Source organism: Pan paniscus, chromosome 4 (assembly GCF_029289425.2).
Source record: "Pan paniscus chromosome 4, NHGRI_mPanPan1-v2.0_pri, whole genome shotgun sequence".
Classification (NCBI taxonomy): Eukaryota; Metazoa; Chordata; class Mammalia; order Primates; family Hominidae; genus Pan; species Pan paniscus.
This window is the reverse complement of record NC_073253.2, coordinates 130,097,065-130,115,913: the sequence shown is the minus strand read 5'-3', so window position 1 is coordinate 130,115,913 and position 18,849 is coordinate 130,097,065. Positions and strand designations below refer to the sequence as shown.

The window sequence follows — 18,849 nt, the reverse complement described above, 5'->3', positions numbered from 1 at the left end:
ATCAACCTTGATCTAAATTCAAGATTGAAACAGAACTAACAGTACATACTTTCAATTGCCAAGTAAATCTTCCGCTCGCCTTCCTTGGGTTCTTTGCCAGGAGGGAAGTAGGTTCCTCTGATTGTAATTGCGGCTTCAGAGTATTCACTGATTCTCTGCAGAGCTTCCTTAGAGGTAACTTTCCACCTAGCAGTCTAAAAGAAAAGGTAACGAAAAGCAAAATCACTTCATAACAGGACAAAAAAATCCAGGAGTGCTGACAAAGACTAGGCTGGCTGATATCATATTATGGTCTCTCTCTCTCTCTCTCAACTCTCTCTCTCCTCTCTCTCCCTCTCTCTCCCTCTCTCTCCCTCTCTCTCTCTCTCTCTCTCTCTATATATATATATATATTCTTTTTTTTTTTCTTTTTGAGACGGAGTTTTCGCTCTTTTTGCCCAGGCTGGAATACAATGGTGCAATCTTGGCTCACCGCAACCTCCACCTCCCAGGTTCAAGCGATTCTCCTCCCTCAGCCTCCCGAGTAGCTGGGATTACAGGCATGCGCCACCATGCCCAGCTTATTTTTGTATTTTTAGTAGAGACGGGGTTTCACCATGTTGGTCAGGCTGGTCTCGACCTCCCGACCTCAGGTGATTCACCCACCTTAGTCTCCCAAAGTGCTGGGATTCCAGGCGTGAGCCACCTCACCGGGCCCTATGGTCAATATTGAGATCATTATTGGCCGGGCGTGATGGCTCACACCTGTAATTCCAGCACTTTGGGAGGCTAAGGTGGGCGGATCACCTGAGGTTGGGAGTTCGAGACCACCCTGACCAACATGGAGAAACCCCGTCTCTACTAAAAATAGAAAAATTAGCCAGGCTTGGTGCTGCATGCCTGTAATCCCAGCACTTTGGGAGGCCGAGGCGGGCAGATGACCTGAGGTCGGGAGTTCGAGACCAGACTGAACAACATGGTGAAGCCCTGTCTCTACTAAAAATACTAAAAATACAAAAATAAGCTGGGCATGGTGGCGCATGCCTGTAATCCCAGCTACTCGCGAGGCTGAGGGAGGAGAATCGCTTGAACCCGGGAGGCGGAGGTTGAGGTGAGTCGAGATCGCACCATTGTACTCCAGCCTAGGTGATAAGAGCAAAAGTCTGTCTCAAAAAAAAAAAAAAACAACAAACAAACAAAGAAAACAAAGATCATTATTAATACATACCTGCATCATAAGTTCATTTAGATCCTAATGTACCTTGAACATACTCATAAAAATCAAATTTCTATTGTTATATCCTCCATTTAGGTAAAGAGTGAAGGAGCTATTAAAATGTTCATGGGTTTTAAAGATGAGATTTTTCCTCCAAAGAAGAGTTGCTACTTCACAATAAAAAAAGGTTTAAACCTGTTACTTGCCTGTGGGAAGTCATTGATCTCTAATTCTTCTTCATATCTCTTAAAAGATTCATTCTGTCCACCATCCTGTCTCTCTTCTTCTTGTTTCTCTAAAGGCACATAATTGAGCTTGGCATTGATCTTTTCAGCAAGTTGTTCTGCAATGGTTTTTGCAGAAACAGTGGGAGCCAGAATGGTGCCACCCCTAAGAATTGCATTGGTGGCCTGCTGCATCACATCCTGTAGTTAAAGAAGACTTAGTTAAATCTCAAATGAGGGCAGAGACAAGAGTAGGGACCACACCACAAATTATTCTCTGAAAAGCTACTAACTTTGTATGCAAGTTTAATAAATAAACCTTTCTAATGCATAGTCTCATTGATACGTGTGATTTAGCAATATATATTTATAATGTAGTTTAATGTACCTCCTAGTGGATAAGAAAACTGGAGAACATTCAACTCTATTAAATATTCTACTAGATCATAGAGATGTAGTTGATAATTAGCTAACTCTTGATGTCAGACACAGTAAATATTTCGAAAATCATTTGCATACTCTAATTCCTAGGAGTCTCCTCCGAATTTGAATGTTTGTACTACTACCATCACTGAGCTCCTTCATCTCTATGACCCAACCCAACATTACAAACGTTATAGTTAATGACTGCCTCAAAACCTTCAAAATAACAAGTAAGCTTCCAAGAAAAAGATAACGTGAAATATTTAAAAATCACATTTCTCCACTGTTTAAGACCATATTAATTTGAGTCATGTAACTGGGTGTTTGTATATCCAGGGAGTTGTGTGCCCAATAAAAGCAGATAAAGAAAGAAAAAGAGAATTATTAATACATCTTTAAGATTTTGTTAAGACTCATCAGAATACTACCCTATAAAACTACCAGTGGCTAACAGTTAGAAATTCCAGAATAGGCCCAAAGTCCTCAGTTAATAGCACTAGAGAAATCATCCAAATGCAATTATCAAAAAATTCTGTATTGAGAGTGTTAAATTCTCACAAACTCAATGTCTAGGACAACTTGTTTACTTGTGCTCAACATAATTCCTGAAAAGTAAAATCAAAGAACTTCTTAAAAGTATTGACTGAGACTTGGAACAAATTACTTAATACCTGAGACTCGATGCCCAAATTCTTCTGGGCATTGATTCTAAGAGCCAATCTCTTAGCAATTTCTAATTTCTCAGCATTTCCTGCAGTTGGAGCAGGAACACTTGATGTTCCAGGAGCAGCCATATCCTTTACTCTCTTCTTTGAATTAAACATGCTTTCAATTTGCTCATCAATCTAGATCAAAAGGAAAAAAAGGACTAGTAAAAAACTGAATTAGAAATACCAAATTAAGTTATTCTACAGAAATAAATAAGGAATGTTTCCACCAAAAGGCTGGAATCAGTTATATTTACACAAATCCTACTACACAGATCCATGGGAAAATATACCACCTATTTGTTAAAAGTCACATTTCATTTAAAAAATCAGTTGTCTATGGTAGGGAGAAAAATAGAAAACAGAGAAACAACATTGCATAAACCACGTCATCAGACTCCTGAGAGGACCAGAAACTTCATCCCTGTTCAATAAATGAGGAAACATGTGCTTTCAAGACAGAATAGCCAATAGGATGCAGCTGACTTGCCCCAGGGCTCAGGCCTTGAGACCAAATTATATTGCAATGAAACAGGCTGGAACAAGGACTATAACTCAAGGTCAGTGGCCTACTAAAAATATAGTCAATAATTCTCAGGGGGAGTGATATAACATGTTCCTAAGGCAAAGCTCTCAAAACTCTTCCCAACCCATAAAATCCAATTGGATTTGCCTTAAAAACTGGGTAACTGAACCAGAAAAGGCTTATTCCCTTATTCCTTTGAATCAAGAAAGGCAACAAATGCAGGTTGTTTCCCCATCAAGGCAAGCGCAATGATGAAAGCTTTGCTTTGACAGGAGTCACATGAGCCCTACTGCTAGGTGCATTTCCTTTTTTTTTTGAGACGGAGTCTTGCTCTGTCTCCCAGGCTGGAGTGCAATGGCGCCATCTCAGCTCACTGCAAGATCCGCCTCCCAGGTTCACGCCATTCTTCTGCCTCAGCCTCCTGAGTAGCTGGGACTACAGGTGCCCGCCACCACACCTGGCTAATTTTTTGTATTTTTAGTTGAGATGGGGTTTCACCGTGTTAGGCAGGATGGTCTCATCTCCTGACCGCGTGATCCGCCCACCTTGGCCTTCCAAAGCGCTGGGATTACAGGCGTGAGCCACCACGGCCAGCCTGCTATGTGCATTTCTTTTAAAAAATGCCCTTTGCCCAACAGTGACTACTGATATCACTGATTACAGAAATACAAGCCCCCTCCAGAAATTTAGATTAGATTAATAAAGCTGTATCTTCTAGATCTCAAATGCACAGAAAAGCTTATTTAGGGCTTAAAAATTAATTGGTTAATTTACAAAGCTCTTTTACTACAATAAAAACAGTCCGTTTAGCTTTTGTATTTTTTTGAGACAGGGTCGCCTTTAACTCCCAGGCTCAAGGGTTCCTCATATCTCAGCCTCCCAAGTAGCTAGGACCACAGCGTGCACTAGCATGTCCAGCTAATTTTAAAAACCTTTTTATAGAGATGGGGTCTCACTGTGTTGTCTAGGAGGGTCTTGAACTCCTGGGCTCAAGCTATCCTCCCACCACGGCCTTCCAAAGTGTTGGGATTACAGGCCATGAGCCACCACACCCAGCCTTAGATTCTTCTTAAAACATTTATTACCTATTAAAGGGTTTTAGTTATGGCCAGGCACAGTGGCTCCTGCCTATAATCCCAGCATTTTGAGAGTTCAAGGCAGGAGGATTACTTGAGCCCAGGAGTTCAAGACCAGCCTGGGCAACATGGCGAAACCTTGTCTCTACAAAAAATATAAAAGTTACCCAGGCATGGTGGCACATGCCTGTAGTCCCAGATATTCAGAAGGCTGAGGTGGGGAATCACCTGAGCCCAGGAGGTCGAGGCTACAGTCAGCCAAGATCACGCCACTTTACTCCAGCCTGGTTGATGGAGTGAGATCCTGTCTCATAAAAACAAAACAAAACCCCAAAAAAACACCAACAGGCGGTCAGTTATCAACTAGTTTTAAAACTCAACATTTACCTGAGTAAAATCGTTTTAAATTAAATAGCATTCATGGTATTACAATCTGAACAAATTCATAAAATCAGGAAAGGGGGAAGTATACAATGCTAGCTGGTAGAGCTAACCTTACTTTTGATTTTATTCATGTTAAGTACTGTTTACATTTTTCATAAAATTATATATTACTTTAACACCCGAAGAAACAATCACCGTATTTTATCACAAGATTTTAAAAAACAGTTAAAAATACTGCAGTTTTCCCTTTACACATGGAATACATTCCAAGAACCCCAGTGAATGCCTAAAAACAGAGATAGTACCGCACCGACATACACTGTTTTTTCCTATACATACATACCTATGATAAAGTTTAATTTATAAATTAGGTACAGTTAAGATATTAACAACAATAAAATAGGACAATTATAGCAATATACTGTAATAAAAGTTATATGAATGTGGTCTCAAAATACTGTAATAGTTTCAGACTGTGGTTAACCTATGGCAACTAAAACCACAGAAAAGAGGAAACTACCATAATGTCAAAAAGTGACAGATGTTTTTAAAACATGGCTACAAATTATTTAATAGTCTTTTTTCCTGAGTGTGGGCTGGACTTAATGACTTCCTTCTAATAGAAGAAAGTGGGCTGGGCATGGTGGCTCATGTTTGTAATACCATCACTTTGGGAGGCTGAGGCAGGAGGATCACTTGAGCCCAGGAATTTCAGACCAACCTAGGCAACATAGCGAGACCTCGACTCTAAAAAAAAACATTTTAAAATATATATTAACAGGGCATGGTGGTGCACCCATAGTACCAGCTACTCAAGAGGCTGAGGTGGGAAGATCGCTGAGGCTGCAGTGAGCTGAGTTCGCACCACTGCACTCCAGCCTGGGCAACAGAGTCAGACTGTTTCCAAAACAAAACAAAACAAGACAAAAAAAACCCCACAAAGAATAAAGTGGAAGTGACAGTGTGTAATTTCAGAGACAGTCATAAAAAGCACTAAAGCTTTCTCTTTGCTCTCTTTGATCACTCACTGTGGGGAAAGCCAGCTGCCATGTGGGTAAGGACAGGCAAAGAGGTGAAGAACTGAGGCATCCTATCTACATCAAAGTGACTGATGATGGAAGCAGATCATCCAGCAACAGTCAAGCCTGCAGATGACTGCAATCTCACGAGCGCCTAAGCCAGAACTACCTGACTAAACTGCTCCTGATTTCCTGACCATAAGGAACTATGTGATAATAAGTGTTTATTGCTTTAACCTGCTAAGTTTTGATTTGTTACATGGTAACAGATAAATTTAAAAAATGAAATGTGGTCGGGCGTGGTGGCTCACGCCTGTAATCTGAGCACTTTGGGAGGCCGAGGCAGGCGGATCACGAAGTCAAGAGATCAAGATCATCCTGGCCAACATGGTGAAACCCTGTCTCTAGAAAAAATACAAAAAAAAATTAGCCAAGCATGGTGGCGCGTGCCTGTCGTTCCAGTTACTCGGGAGTCTGAGGCAGGAGAACCACTTGAACCTGAGAGGCAGAGGTTGCAGTGAGCCAAGATCGAGCCACTGCACTCCAGCCTGGTGACAGAGCGAGACTCCGTCTCAAAAAAAAAAAAAAAAAAAATGACTTTATTGGCCAGGCACAGTGGCTCACACCTATAATCCCAGCACTATGGGAGGCCAAGGCAGGTGGATCACCTGAGGTCAGGAGTTTGAGACCAACCTGGCCAATATGGTGAAACCCCATCTCTACTAAAAATACAAAAATCAGCCGGGTGTGGTGGCGGGTGCCTGTAATCCCAGCTACTAGGGAGGCTGAAACAGGAGAATCGCTTGAACCCGGGAGGCAGAGGTTGCAGTGAGCTGAGATTACGACACTGCAGTCCGGCCTGGGTGACAGAGCAAGACACGCCCGGCTAATTTTTTGAGCTAGTATGGTATCCTAGAAAGAAATGGCTTAAGGTTAATAGGACAACTGGGTTCTGGTCCTGACTGTGTTAACTCCCACTGTGGTCCTGGACCTAACATCTTTTCTTGGAGTCAATTTCCTAATGATAAGATCAGGTTGAATTTCTGATTTCCAAAATTATTTTCTGAACTTAAGTTTAACATGATATGTCCAAAAGTGTTCTGAGATCAGGTATGTTGGGGAATTTCTGGGTTTAATGAAGTTAAACAAGATTCGTTAAAGACTTTTCACATCCATGGCCAGACGAGGTGGCTCACGCCTGTAATCCCAGCACTTTGGGAGGCCAAGGAAAGCGGATCACTTGAGGTCAGGAATCTGAGACCAGCATGGGCAAGAAGGTTAAACCCCGCCTCAACTAAAAGTACAAAAATTAGCCAGGCATGGTGGTGGATGCCTGTAATCCCAGCTACTCAGGAGGCCGAGGCAGGAGAATTGCTTGAACCCAGGAGGCGGAGGTTACAGTGAATGGAGACCACGCCACCGTACTCCAGCCTGGGTGACACAGCCAGACTCCCATCGCAAAAAAAAAAAAAAAAAAGGACTTTTCACATCCTTTGAAGTGCTAATGAGTGGTCTATATATTGAGAGGAGGGGTATTGGTATGTAGTAGGCAGATTTTCCAAAACTGTTCTGGAACCAACCTCTTGTAAAGAAGGTTTCCAGTGACTGTCTATCTTGATAACCATATATGGCAAGACCTCCAGTACAAAAGAAATAACTGCTTCAATTAAGAATGAGAGAATAATAGTACTTACATCAACTGCAGCATCCTCATCATCTGAATCTTGCAGACCAAGAGCTGCTTTTTGTAACTTCTTCCTCTCATTAGCCAAAGCTTGTTCTGTTTCATCAAACTTGAATCCCTTACCAGAGAACCCACTACTCTTTTTAATTATTTTCCCCTCCTTTCAAAAAAAGAAAACGAAGTTAATCTCGTAGTAAAAACTTTAATGTTTAGGAATTCATACTAATTATTTTTCAAGGTGGTGTATGTCAATGTAATAAAAACACTTCATCTAGCATGTAAGATAAACTAAGAGCTCTACATAGACACCACAAAATACTAAGTTCAAGAATAAGATAGGATTTTAGCTTTCACTCATTTTTCCCTCTAGAGAGAAATAAAAATAGTCCTAGCAAAATTTTCAAGTGTTAAATAAAAGATTTCCAAGAATTAAATAATCAAGGTTTAGTCACATTAATGATTTCTAGAAGAGTAACATGGGTTAAAAACTCACAGCTTTCTGTTGATCTTTGAAATCACTCCACAGTTTCTCTAAATCAGGAGGTACTGCAGTCCCTGACAATTCAAGAGCTTTAATTATGTCACCAGCATAGCGAGCTTGATCCTCTGTGATAAAAGTATAAGCATAACCCTAATGCATGATGAAAAAGTACAATTATTAGACACTAACAAGATGGATCCTACTTAGATCATAAGATAAAATCTGATCCACCTAATAAATCCTCGAGATTGACAACATTAAAGAATTTTAAAAGCCACGAAAGAGTCTTACTAAATTACTTAATGGTTCAAAGTGAAATATCCAAGTTTAATTTTTATTTTTTGTTGTTTTTTATTTTTTTGAGATGGAGTCTCACTCTGTTGCCCAGGCTGGAGTGCAGTGGTGCAGTTTTGGCTCATTGCAACCTCTGCCTCCCGGGTTCAAGTGATTCTCCTGCCTCAGCCTCCCGAGTAGCTGGGATTATAGGCGCCTGCCACTATGCCTGGCTAATTTTTGTATTTTTACTAGAGACGTGGTTTCACCATGTCGGCCAGGCTGGTCTCAAATTCCTGACCTCAGGTGATCCGCCCGCCTTGGCTTCACAAAGTGCTGGGATTACAGGCACGAGCCACTGTGCCCGGCCCAAGTTTAATATTTTAAAATAACACAAGCAAACTAGAAAATTTCTAATTTCTTTACACAGAGGTAGAAATATATGCAATTGGCTGGACGCAGTGGCTCACGCCTGTAATCCCAGCACTTTGGGAGGCCAAGGGGGTGTGTATCATTTGAGGTCAGAAGGTCAAGACCAGCCTCACCAACATGGTGAAACCCCATCTCTACTAAAAACACAAAAAAATTAGCCAAGTGTGGTGGTGGCATGCCTGTGATCCCAACTACTTGGGAGGCTGATGCAGGAGAATCACTTGATCCTGGGAGACGGAGGTTGCAGTGCATGTGAGATGGCGCCAATGCACTCCAGTCTGGGTGACAAGAGTGAAACTCCGTCTCAAAAAAAAAAAGAAACATAGGTAATTTTACACAAATGCACAATTGTGTGGTCATACCTTTTGATTTTGTTTTTTGTTTTTCCTTTTTTTTTTTGAGATGGAGTCTCGCTAGAGTTTGCTATCTTCACAAAACAATCTGACCTTGCTGGGTACAATGGCTCACACCTGTAATCCCAGCACTTGGGGAGGCAGAGGTGGAAAGATAGCTTGAGCCTAGGAGTTGGAGGCCGGCCTGGGCAAAAATGGCAAGACCACATCTCCACAAAAATGTAAAAAACAAAACAAAAAAAACAATCTGACCCAAACAGTCAACTGTTGCGATTTTTTGTTTGTTTGTTTGTTTCTGAGACAAGAGTTTTGCTCCTGCTGCCCAGGCTGGAGTGCAATGGCACAATCTCGGTTCATCGCAACCTCTGCCTCCCGGGTTCAAGCTATTCTCCTGCCTCAGCCTCCCGAGTAGCTTGGATTACAGGCATATGCCACCATGCCCGGCTAATTTTTTATTTTAGTAGAAACAGGGTTTCTCTATGTTGGTCAGGCTGGTCTTGAACTCCCAACCTCAGGTGATCCGCCCGCCTCGGCCTCCCAAAGTGCTGGGATTACAGGCGTGAGCCACCGCGCCCGGCCAACTGTTACGAATTTTAAAACATGGTTTAAGATTTTAATTCAGAAATATCTTGGCCGGGTGCAGTGGCTCACGCCTGTAATCCCAGCATTTTGAGAGGCCAAGGCGGGCAGATCACGAGGTCAGGAGATCGAGACCATCTTGGCTAACACAGGTTTTAGTAGAAACCCCGTCTCTACTAAAAGTACAAAAAATTAGCCAGGCATGGTGGCACACGCCTGTAGTCCCAGCTACTTGGGAGGCTGAGGCAGGAGAATCGTTTGAACCCGGGAGGGAGAGGTTGCAGTGAGCCAAGATCGTGCCACTGCACTCCAGTCTGGGCAACAGAGCGAGACTCCATCTCAAAAAAACAAAAACAAAAACAGAAATATCTAAATAGCCACTGCCTTTGACACATGGTCTGCTTTTGTACTCCTACGGGGCTACAAGTATTTACATTTTTATAGGGTTATGAACATATACACAATAACACATATGTACACAGAGAAGGAGAGAGAAAGAGAAGAATATGTGACAGAGCCCAAATAGGCTACAATTTTCAGTACATGGCCCTTTCCAAAAAAATATTCTTGACTCCTTCCAATAGGTTAAAAGAATAAATGCCATTACTACTTATTAAATGTGCATAAGCAGGTGAGCTAAATCCTATGTGCATGAATTTTTCTCATCTATAAAATAGAGTAATATTATTTACCTCAAAGGAAAGTTTTAAGGATAAAATGACATTACATATGTAAAACACTTAAATAGTTTTAAGGATAAAATGACATTATATATGTAAGGATAAAATAACATTATATATGTAAAACAGTTAAAATGACATTATATATGGCAGATAATACGTTATCCATTAATGTAAGCTATGGCATATAAATACTACTTATTGCTTTATTATGCAATGTACAGGGTTAGAAAATTAAATATATCATAATCAATGTCTCCAACAACAGACTAGTCTGCTGCCTCTAGAAGGAATGAGTTAGACCCATACAGTTTCTAGAATACAGGTGAGTCAAAAAAGCAAGTAATATATGTATGTATGAATGATAGGGAGGTAAAGAGGGGAGTAGGAGAAATTGGTAGGTGTGGAGATGGGTATATTTTATGATCCCATTTTTTTTTTAAAAAGATCCTGAAGTGTAAACATTTATGTGTATGTGTATACAGATGGTCCCCGACTTACAATGATTCAATTTATAATTTTTCAACTTTACCATGGTGCAAAAGTGATATGCATTCAGTAGAAATTGTACTTTGAGTAACTATACAACCAGTTTTTCACTTCCAGTACAGTATTCAGTAAATTACATGAGATATTCAATACTTTATTATAAAATAGGCTTTGTGTTAGATGATGATGCCCAAGTATAACCTAATGTAAGTGTTCTGAGCATGCTAAAGGTAGGCTAGGCTACTATGATGTTTAGTACGTCAGGTATATTAAATGCATTTTCAACTTACGATGGGTTTATCGGGACATTGTAACCCCATCATAAATCAAGGAACATCTGTATAGAAATGTTTAGGCATGAGGGGAAAAACCTAAAAGGGAAGACAAACTGTTAACAGGATCTGCCTACAAAGAGCAGCTAGGTATCTGATAATTTGAACAACACTTAGACCTGTACATGTATATAAATTATTAACATCAACCACTCTTCACATTATGTGGATTAAAGATTTTCAAAATGTCTCCATAACTCCTATTATCTACTCCTTGAAATACTAAAGAAACACCTGTATTTTAATATAATGAAGATCAACTATAAAAAACTTATTTTTACCTTGTTTCCTGCTCTTCCAGTCCGCCCTGCTCTGTGTACATAATCCTCATAATGGTTGGGGCAGCTATAATTTACTACAAGAATCAGATGTTTCACATCTAGACCTCGGGCAGCAACAGAGGTAGCCACAAGAAGTTTGCAGGTCCCATTCTTAAAGTCATTTATGATGCTATCTCTGTCATATTGATCAATGCCTGCAAGTAAATTAAAGAGCTTTAAAACATGTTCAAATTAAATCTTCCATGTCTTCTGACCAAGAATCTAAACTCAGTGAAGAACAAATTGACACATCCAACTCCTAAAATATAGAAAATAAAAGACTAAGAAAATGTAATGGCAAGATTAAAGGTTATTGCTATTAACTCATTTATGAATCTTTCAACTCTGGTCTTGTATTGCCCCCTTTCTTCTATATAAGGTTTATATTTGCAAAGGTCCAATATCAGAAATTAATCTAAACCTGTTTGGGAGCCAAAGCGAGAAAAGGCAGAAACATTCAGCCTATATTGACACGAGTTAGATCTTTCTCCTTTCCCTGTAGGTTATTTAGAGCCTTGCTACTCGGTTTTGTCCAAGGACCAGAGCAGCATCACCTGGGAGCTTGTTAGAAATGCAGAATCTAGGCCAGGCGCGGTGGCTCATGCCTGTAATCCCAGCACTTTGAGAGGCCGAGGCGGGCAGATCATGAGGTCAGGAGTTCGAGACCAGCCTGATCAACATGGTGAAACCCCGTCTCTACTAAAAATACAAAAAAAAAAAAAAAAAAGCCAGGCGTGGTGGCACATGCCTGAACCTGGGAGGCAAAGGTTGCCGTGAGCCGAGATTGCGCCACTGCACTCCAGCCCAGGCGACAGAGCATGACTCTGTCTTGGGAAAAAAAAAAAAAGGAAATGCAGAATCTAGGGTTATACTCCAAACTACTGAATCAAAATCTGCATTTTAAAAAACCTTAGGTGATTATCATATGCAAATTAAAGTTTTAGGAATACTGGTTTAGAAGTACCCAAATGGATATCTCTTAAATAAATGATCCAAAGACGTTTAGTATGAATGGCAAAGCAGAGTATAAAATACCATAAAGTTCTATTACGACATGCCCAGACCACAAAATATTTTATGATGAGGTTCCCAGGAAACTCTGGTAATAGAGAAGGGAATAAGATAAACTCTCAAAACTTAAAACTCATGCTTTCAATGGAAGATTTCACAGAAAATCTGGGTTTAACATACACTGTTTAGCACGTAAATAATTACCAATATTAATTCTTAGTACTACCTAAAATTTTAAAGGTACTCTTCAAGGATTGATTTAAAGAAAGTATTTGAATCACTGTCAAAGAAACTGGAATCTAACACTTCACCAAAAAAATTGCCTAAGAAAATTTAATGAAATCAATATCAATATAAATTTAAGTTTATAATTTGAAAATACCAAAACTTTTACTTTAGCCTAAAGTATCCTTACTAACATAATCACACAAAATTGATTCCTTAGAATTGAATATAATATGCTAACTGAAGCAGCATATGGGATGTCAACCCAAAAACCATGAACCCCCTTCCTTTTTAAAATAACCCCAATTTTGTTCACATACCAACCCAACACATAGTCAGGTATACATCAAATGAGAAACGGGCCTAATCCCAGTCTCAAAGAGTGAATCGTGCTTGGTGTAAACCAGCCCTTCTCAAACTTTCTGTTTTCAGGATGTCTCTTTTTTTTTTTTTTTTAAAGACGGAGTTTCACTCTTGTTGCCCAGGCTTGTGCAATAGCGTGATCTGGACTCACCGCAACCTTTGCCTCCCAGGTTCAAGCGATTCTCCTGCCTCAGCCTCCCCACTAGCTGGGACTACAGGTGACTGTCACCATGCCTGGCTAATTTTTGTATTTTTAGTAGAGACAGGGTTTCGCCATGTTGGCCAGGCTGGTCTTGAACTCCTGACCTTGGGTGATCCGCCCACCTCCCAAAGTGCTGAAATTACAGGCATGAGCCACCAGGCCAGGCCTTTAGGATGTCTTTATACTCTTAAAATCAATAAGGACCCGCACCCAAAGAGCTTTAGTTTAGGTCTTGTCTATCAATACTTAATGTATTAGAAATTAGAACAGAGAGGCTGGGGGCAAGGCTCACGCCTGTAATCTCAGCACTTTGGGAGGCCGAGGCAGGAGGATCACCTGAGGTCAGGAGTTTGAGACCAGCCTGGTCAACATGGCGAAACCCTGTCTCTTCTAAAAATACAAAAAAATTAACCAGGCATGGTGGCAGCCACCTGTAATCCCAGCTACTCAGAAGGCTGAAGCAGGAGAATTGCTTGAACCTGGGAGGTGGAAATTGCCGTGAGCCAAGATCATGCCACTGCACTCCAGCCTGGATAACAAGAGTAAAACTCTGTCTCAAAAAAAAAAAGAAAAGAAAAGAAATCAGAACTGAGGAAATTTTTAAATACTGGATTTGTTTAAAAATACAGTTCCTCGGCCAGACGCAGTGGCTCATGCCTGTAATTCCAGCACTTTGGGAGGCCGAGGCGGGCGGATTACAAGCTCAGGATTTCAAGACCAGCCTAGTGAACGTGGTGAAACTCCGTCTCTACTAAAAATACAAAATTTAGCCAGGTGTGGTGGCATGCGCCTATAGACCCAGCGACTCAGGAGGCTGAGGCAGAATAGCTTGAACCCGGCAGGCAGAGGTTGTAGTGAGCAGAGATCATGCCACTGCACTCCAGCCTGGGTGACAGAGCAAGACTCCATCTCAAAAAAAAAAAAAAAATACAGTTCTTCTTTCAGGGGTGTTGTCTAGAGGCACTCAGAATGGTCAAGCATTTGATATACTGCCTGTCATAGGCTTTCTACAATACAGCCTTTAACAAAACTAGGTTGTCTGGAATCCCTGGTAATAGAATTGTTTACCTTTATACCAACAAAGTTGGGAAAGCACCAAAATCTGCAGGTGGCATGTGCCCATGCAGACTTCAAGGGGTTTGTGTTGTGAGATCTAATATTGTTACGTGAATGTCCAAAACAAAAAAAACATGTCAGCAGAGCCTATGGTGGTTCCATGTGTGTTAAATGTGATCATGACAGGATTAAGCATGCTTTCCTTATCAAGGAACAGAAAATCACGGTGAAAGTGTTGAAGGCACAAGCACAGAGTCAGAGAGCTAAATTTTAAAAATTACTTTTGAATAAAAATTAAAAGACTAAAAAAAAATAACAATGACACGTTAAAATAAAAAGCATATTTTTGTGAAAAATAACTTTTCCGGAACAATAAAATAATTTATTAAGACAAATGGGCCAGCCTGGGCAACATGGAAAAGCCCCCTCTCTACAAAAAATTAGCCTGGTGTGGCGGCACACGCTTGTAGTCCCAACTCCTCGGGTGGCTGAGGTGGGAGGATCACCTGAGCAAAGAGAGGTTCAGGCTACAGTAAGCTGTGATTGTGCCTCTGCACTCCACCTTGGGCGACAGAGTAAAACCCTGTCCCAAAAAAAATAAAAAGACAAATGGCACTGATTTACATTTTTGCCAATCTTTTTCAGGTCTCGCTTAATGGAAGATAATTGGAGTGTCATATCTTCTGTATTCAATCTGTCACAATATACCATGTCATTTAGTCTGTGGCAAACCCTACATACTAGAGAGAAGAGAGAATGAGAAAAAGGCAAATAACATCATTGGATTATTATGAAAATACATATAGCCTCATAAGCCTCCTGACATCTCAGGGACTCTCAGAGGTCCTAGGACACACGCCTGTAATTCCAGCGCTTTGGGAGGTCAAAGTGGGCAGATCACCCTGGGCAACATAGCAAAAACCCATCTTTACAAAAAGTACAAAAATAGGCTAGGCATGGTGGCTCATGCCTGCAGTCTCAGCTATTCAGGAAGCTGAGGTGGGAGGACAGCTTGAGCCCTGGAGGTCGAGGATGCAGTAAGCTGTGATCACACCCCTGCACTCCAGCTTGGGAGACAGAGCAAGACAATAAGAAATTGTCTCAAAAAAAAAAAAAAAAAAAAAGAAGAAGAAGAATCATCACTTGTCATTCTCTTTGCCTATGAAATGAGGCTTACGCATATGATATGATACAATTCTGGCCAAAAAGATAAAAGGAGTATTAAAGACAAGTATTACGGGAAACAACTTCCTTACTATATAAAAACACACATTCCCAACAATGTAGGAGAAACCTTACTGGACCAATCCCTCTGGCAGGTAACAACCATGAACTCTGGGCAAAATAAAGAGCAACTAAGTAAAGTCACCAGAGAGCGACTACCAGCAGCAGAAATGGGAAGAAAGTTGACACTTGGAAGAAAGTATTGCACTGGCACTGGCAAAGTGTAGAGGATTCTATTTATTTACTTATTTATTTCAAACTCTTTGCTTAGGGGCAGGCCGTGCACAGACCAAGCGAGGAAGTCAAAACTTGAACAGAAACTCACAGTCTTATAAGAGAAACCACCAGCAAATGTTCAAAACAAATTCAGGACTGGGAAACAGAGGAGATAAATCCTGAAAAGAATGGAGCAGAAACCCACAACTGTGCGTATATATGCTGCCCAACTATCTGGCTGACCCCTAAGCTACAGATTCATGAGGCAAAAATCTAAGCAGTTGGGATGAAAAGAAAAAAATTCAGAGATTTCAGGGCTAGGCTCGGTGGCTCAGACCTGTAATCCCAGTACTTTGGGAGGCCAAGGTGGGTGGATCACCTGAGGTCAGGAGTTCCAGACCAGCCTGGCCAACATGGTGAAACCCCGTCTCTACTAAAAACACAAAAATTAGCTGGGCGTGGTGGCACGCACCTGTCATCCCAGCTACTTGGGAGACTGAGGCAGGAAAATCGCCTGAACCTGGGAGATGGAGGTCCAGTGAGCTGAGATCACGCCACTGCACACAGCCTGGGAGACAGAGCAAGACTCCGTATAAAAAATAATAATAAAATTAAAAAGTAAGAGATTTCAGATGCTGCCCATTAAAGGCAGACAGAGTTTGGATGCTGGGTTCTGCCAAGTTAATGCCCTATTTGGAAACCACACAAAAACAAAAACAAAACACCACTTGACGGGGACATCAGAGAATTGAGAATTTAGAATCTCTACAATGGATCATTCACAAAGTCCAGTATGCAAACAGAAATTACTAGACATACAAAGACAAAACCATAAAACAAAAATCAAGAAAAAAGACAGTCAATAGAGACTGACATCAGTATGACCCAGATGTTAAAATTAACAAAGATTTCAAAGCACATATAATAATTATGATCAAGACTTTTTAAAAATGCTTACAAGGAACGTGTAGAAAATCTAATCAGACAAACAAGAAAATCTAAAAGAGAACATATTTGTAATTTTAGAACTAAAAAAATACAATAACTGAATTCAAAAATTCACTAGATGGGCTTAACAGAAGATAGGCGATGACAAAAAAAAAAAAAAAAACGATAATGTTGACAGCAGGGTAAAAGAAATTATCAGGGCCAAACACGGTGGCTCACGCCTGTAACCTCAGCACTTTGGGAGGCTGAGGTGGGTGGATCACCTGATATCAGGAGTTCGAGACCAGCCTGACCAACATGATGAAACCCTGTCTCTACTAAAAATACAGTTAGCTGGATGTGGTAGCATACGCCTGTAATCCCAGCTACTCAGGAGGCTGAGGCACAAAAATCACTTGAACCTGGGAGGCGGAGGTTGTGGTGAGCCAAGATAGTGCCATTGCACTTTAGCCTGGGCAACAAGAAGAAAACTCCATCTCAAAAAAAAAGAAAGAAAGAAATTATCCAATTTGATCTACAGAGGGGAAAAAAAAGGTTGAAAAAGACTGAACAAAGCATCAGCGAGACAATATCAAAAAGTCAAACATATACATAACTGAAGTCCCAAAGAGAGAATAAGGCAGGAAAGAAATAACGAAGAATTTCCCAAATTCAGAACAGGACATAAATTTACAGATTCTAGAAGTTAAATGAACCCCACACAGAATAAATACAAATAATACCATCCCTAGATATAGTCACCATATGATGTAGCAATCCCATTTTTTGTTATCTACCCTAGAGAAATGAAAGCTGACATTCACACAAAAACCTTTATTTGAATAATAGCAGCTTTATTCATAATTATAAAAAAACCAACCAACTAAAATGTCCTTAAACAGATGAACAGATACACAAACAGTGATAAATCCATACAATGAATACTACTCAGTAATAAGAAAAAAAGAACTATAGGCCAGGCACCGTGGCTCAGGCTTGAATCCCAATACTCTGGAGCTTGAGGCGGGAGGACTGCTTGAACCCAAGAGTTTGAGATCAGCCTAGGCAACATGGTGAAACCTCATCTCCACAAAAAAATATAAAAAAATTAGTTGGGCGTGGTGGCACATTCGTATAGTCCCAACTACTCAAGAGGCTGAGGTGGGAGCATCGCTTGAGCCTGGGAGGTAGACGCTGCAGTGAGCCAAGCTGAGAGAGTGCCACTGTACTCCAGCCTGGGCAATAGAGAAAAGTTGTCTCAAGGAAAAAAATAAATAAATAAACTATGCAAGAACTTGGAACTTGGATGCATATCAAAGTTATTAAGCTGAGTAAAAAAAAGCCAACTGCAAAAAGTGACATACTGTAGGATTCCATTACAAACTTTTTTTTTCATTTGAGACAGGGTCTCACTCTGTCGCCAAGGTGGGAGTACAGTGGCATAATCTCGGCTCACTGAAACCTCCGCCTCCCAGGCTTAAACAATCCTCCCTCCCACCTCAGCCTCCTGAGTAGCTGGGAGGCTAATTTTTTATAGTTTTTAAATTTTTTCATAGAGATGGGGTCTTGCTATGCTGCCCAGACTGGTCTCAAACTCCCAGACTCAAGCAATCTGCCCAACTCGGCCTCCCAAAGTGCTGGGATTACAGGCATGAGTCACTGCACCCGGCCTACAAACGTTCTTAAAAGAATACATGAGGCCAGGCGTGGTGGCTCAGCCTGTAACCCCAGCACTTTGGGAGGCTGAGGCAGGTGGATCACCTGAGGTCAGGAGTGCGAGACTACCCTGACCAACATGGTGACAACCCATCTCTACTAAAAATACAAAAATTAGTGAGACGAGGTGGCACATGCCGGTAATCCCAGCTACTTAGGAGGCTGAGGCAGGAGAATCGCTTGAAGCCGGGAGGCGGAGGTTGCAGTGAGCCGAGATGGCATCATTGTACTACAGCCTGGGCAACAAGAGCAAAACTCTGTCTCAAAAACAAACAAACAAACAAACAAAAACACACACGAGTGGTTGCCAGCGGTTATGGATAGGGAAAGGTACTTTATAATTAATTACCTTTATAGGGACACGATAAGGGAGTTTTTTAGGAAGTGATGGAACTGTTCTGCAACCTGATTATGGTGTATTCTGTGGGATGTGGCTAAAGCAACCAAAATACTGGAAGCAGCCCCCATCCCCAGTGTCCAACAGAAATGATTAAACTGTGGCATAGTCATATAATAGAATGTTATTCAGCAATAAAAGGGGAAGAACTACTGATACATGCAACAACATGGATCAATCTCAAAAGGCATATGCTAAAAGAAACCTTACATAAATAATAATGCATTACATATGATTCCATTTATCTATAACTCTAAGAGGTAAAAAAAACTAATCCATGTTGAAAAAATTTGTTTAAAGTACTTAACTCAGGCCAGGTGCAGGAGCTCACGCCT

General features: G+C 40.9%; 1 protein-coding gene across 3 annotated transcripts in view; it reads right to left on the bottom strand.

Annotated features, from left to right (window-relative positions):
* DDX46 (DEAD-box helicase 46) overlaps window positions 1-18,849 on the bottom strand; it is a 71,996-nt gene that overhangs the window by 10,215 nt on the left and 42,932 nt on the right. Inside the window, exons 16-21 of one of the 3 annotated variants that reach the window (XM_055112700.2) lie at window positions 11,139-11,332; window positions 7,732-7,869; window positions 7,249-7,398; window positions 2,514-2,687; window positions 1,402-1,620; window positions 50-194 (exon numbers count right to left, since the gene is read on the bottom strand). In XM_055112700.2, the coding sequence (XP_054968675.1) occupies window positions 50-194; window positions 1,402-1,620; window positions 2,514-2,687; window positions 7,249-7,398; window positions 7,732-7,869; window positions 11,139-11,332 (1,020 nt within the window). Of the gene's footprint in view, window positions 1-49; window positions 195-1,397; window positions 1,621-2,506; window positions 2,688-7,248; window positions 7,399-7,731; window positions 7,870-11,138; window positions 11,333-18,849 lie in introns of those variants that run through there. The other 2 variants (XM_055112699.2, XM_055112701.1) reach the window with 2 other exon arrangements.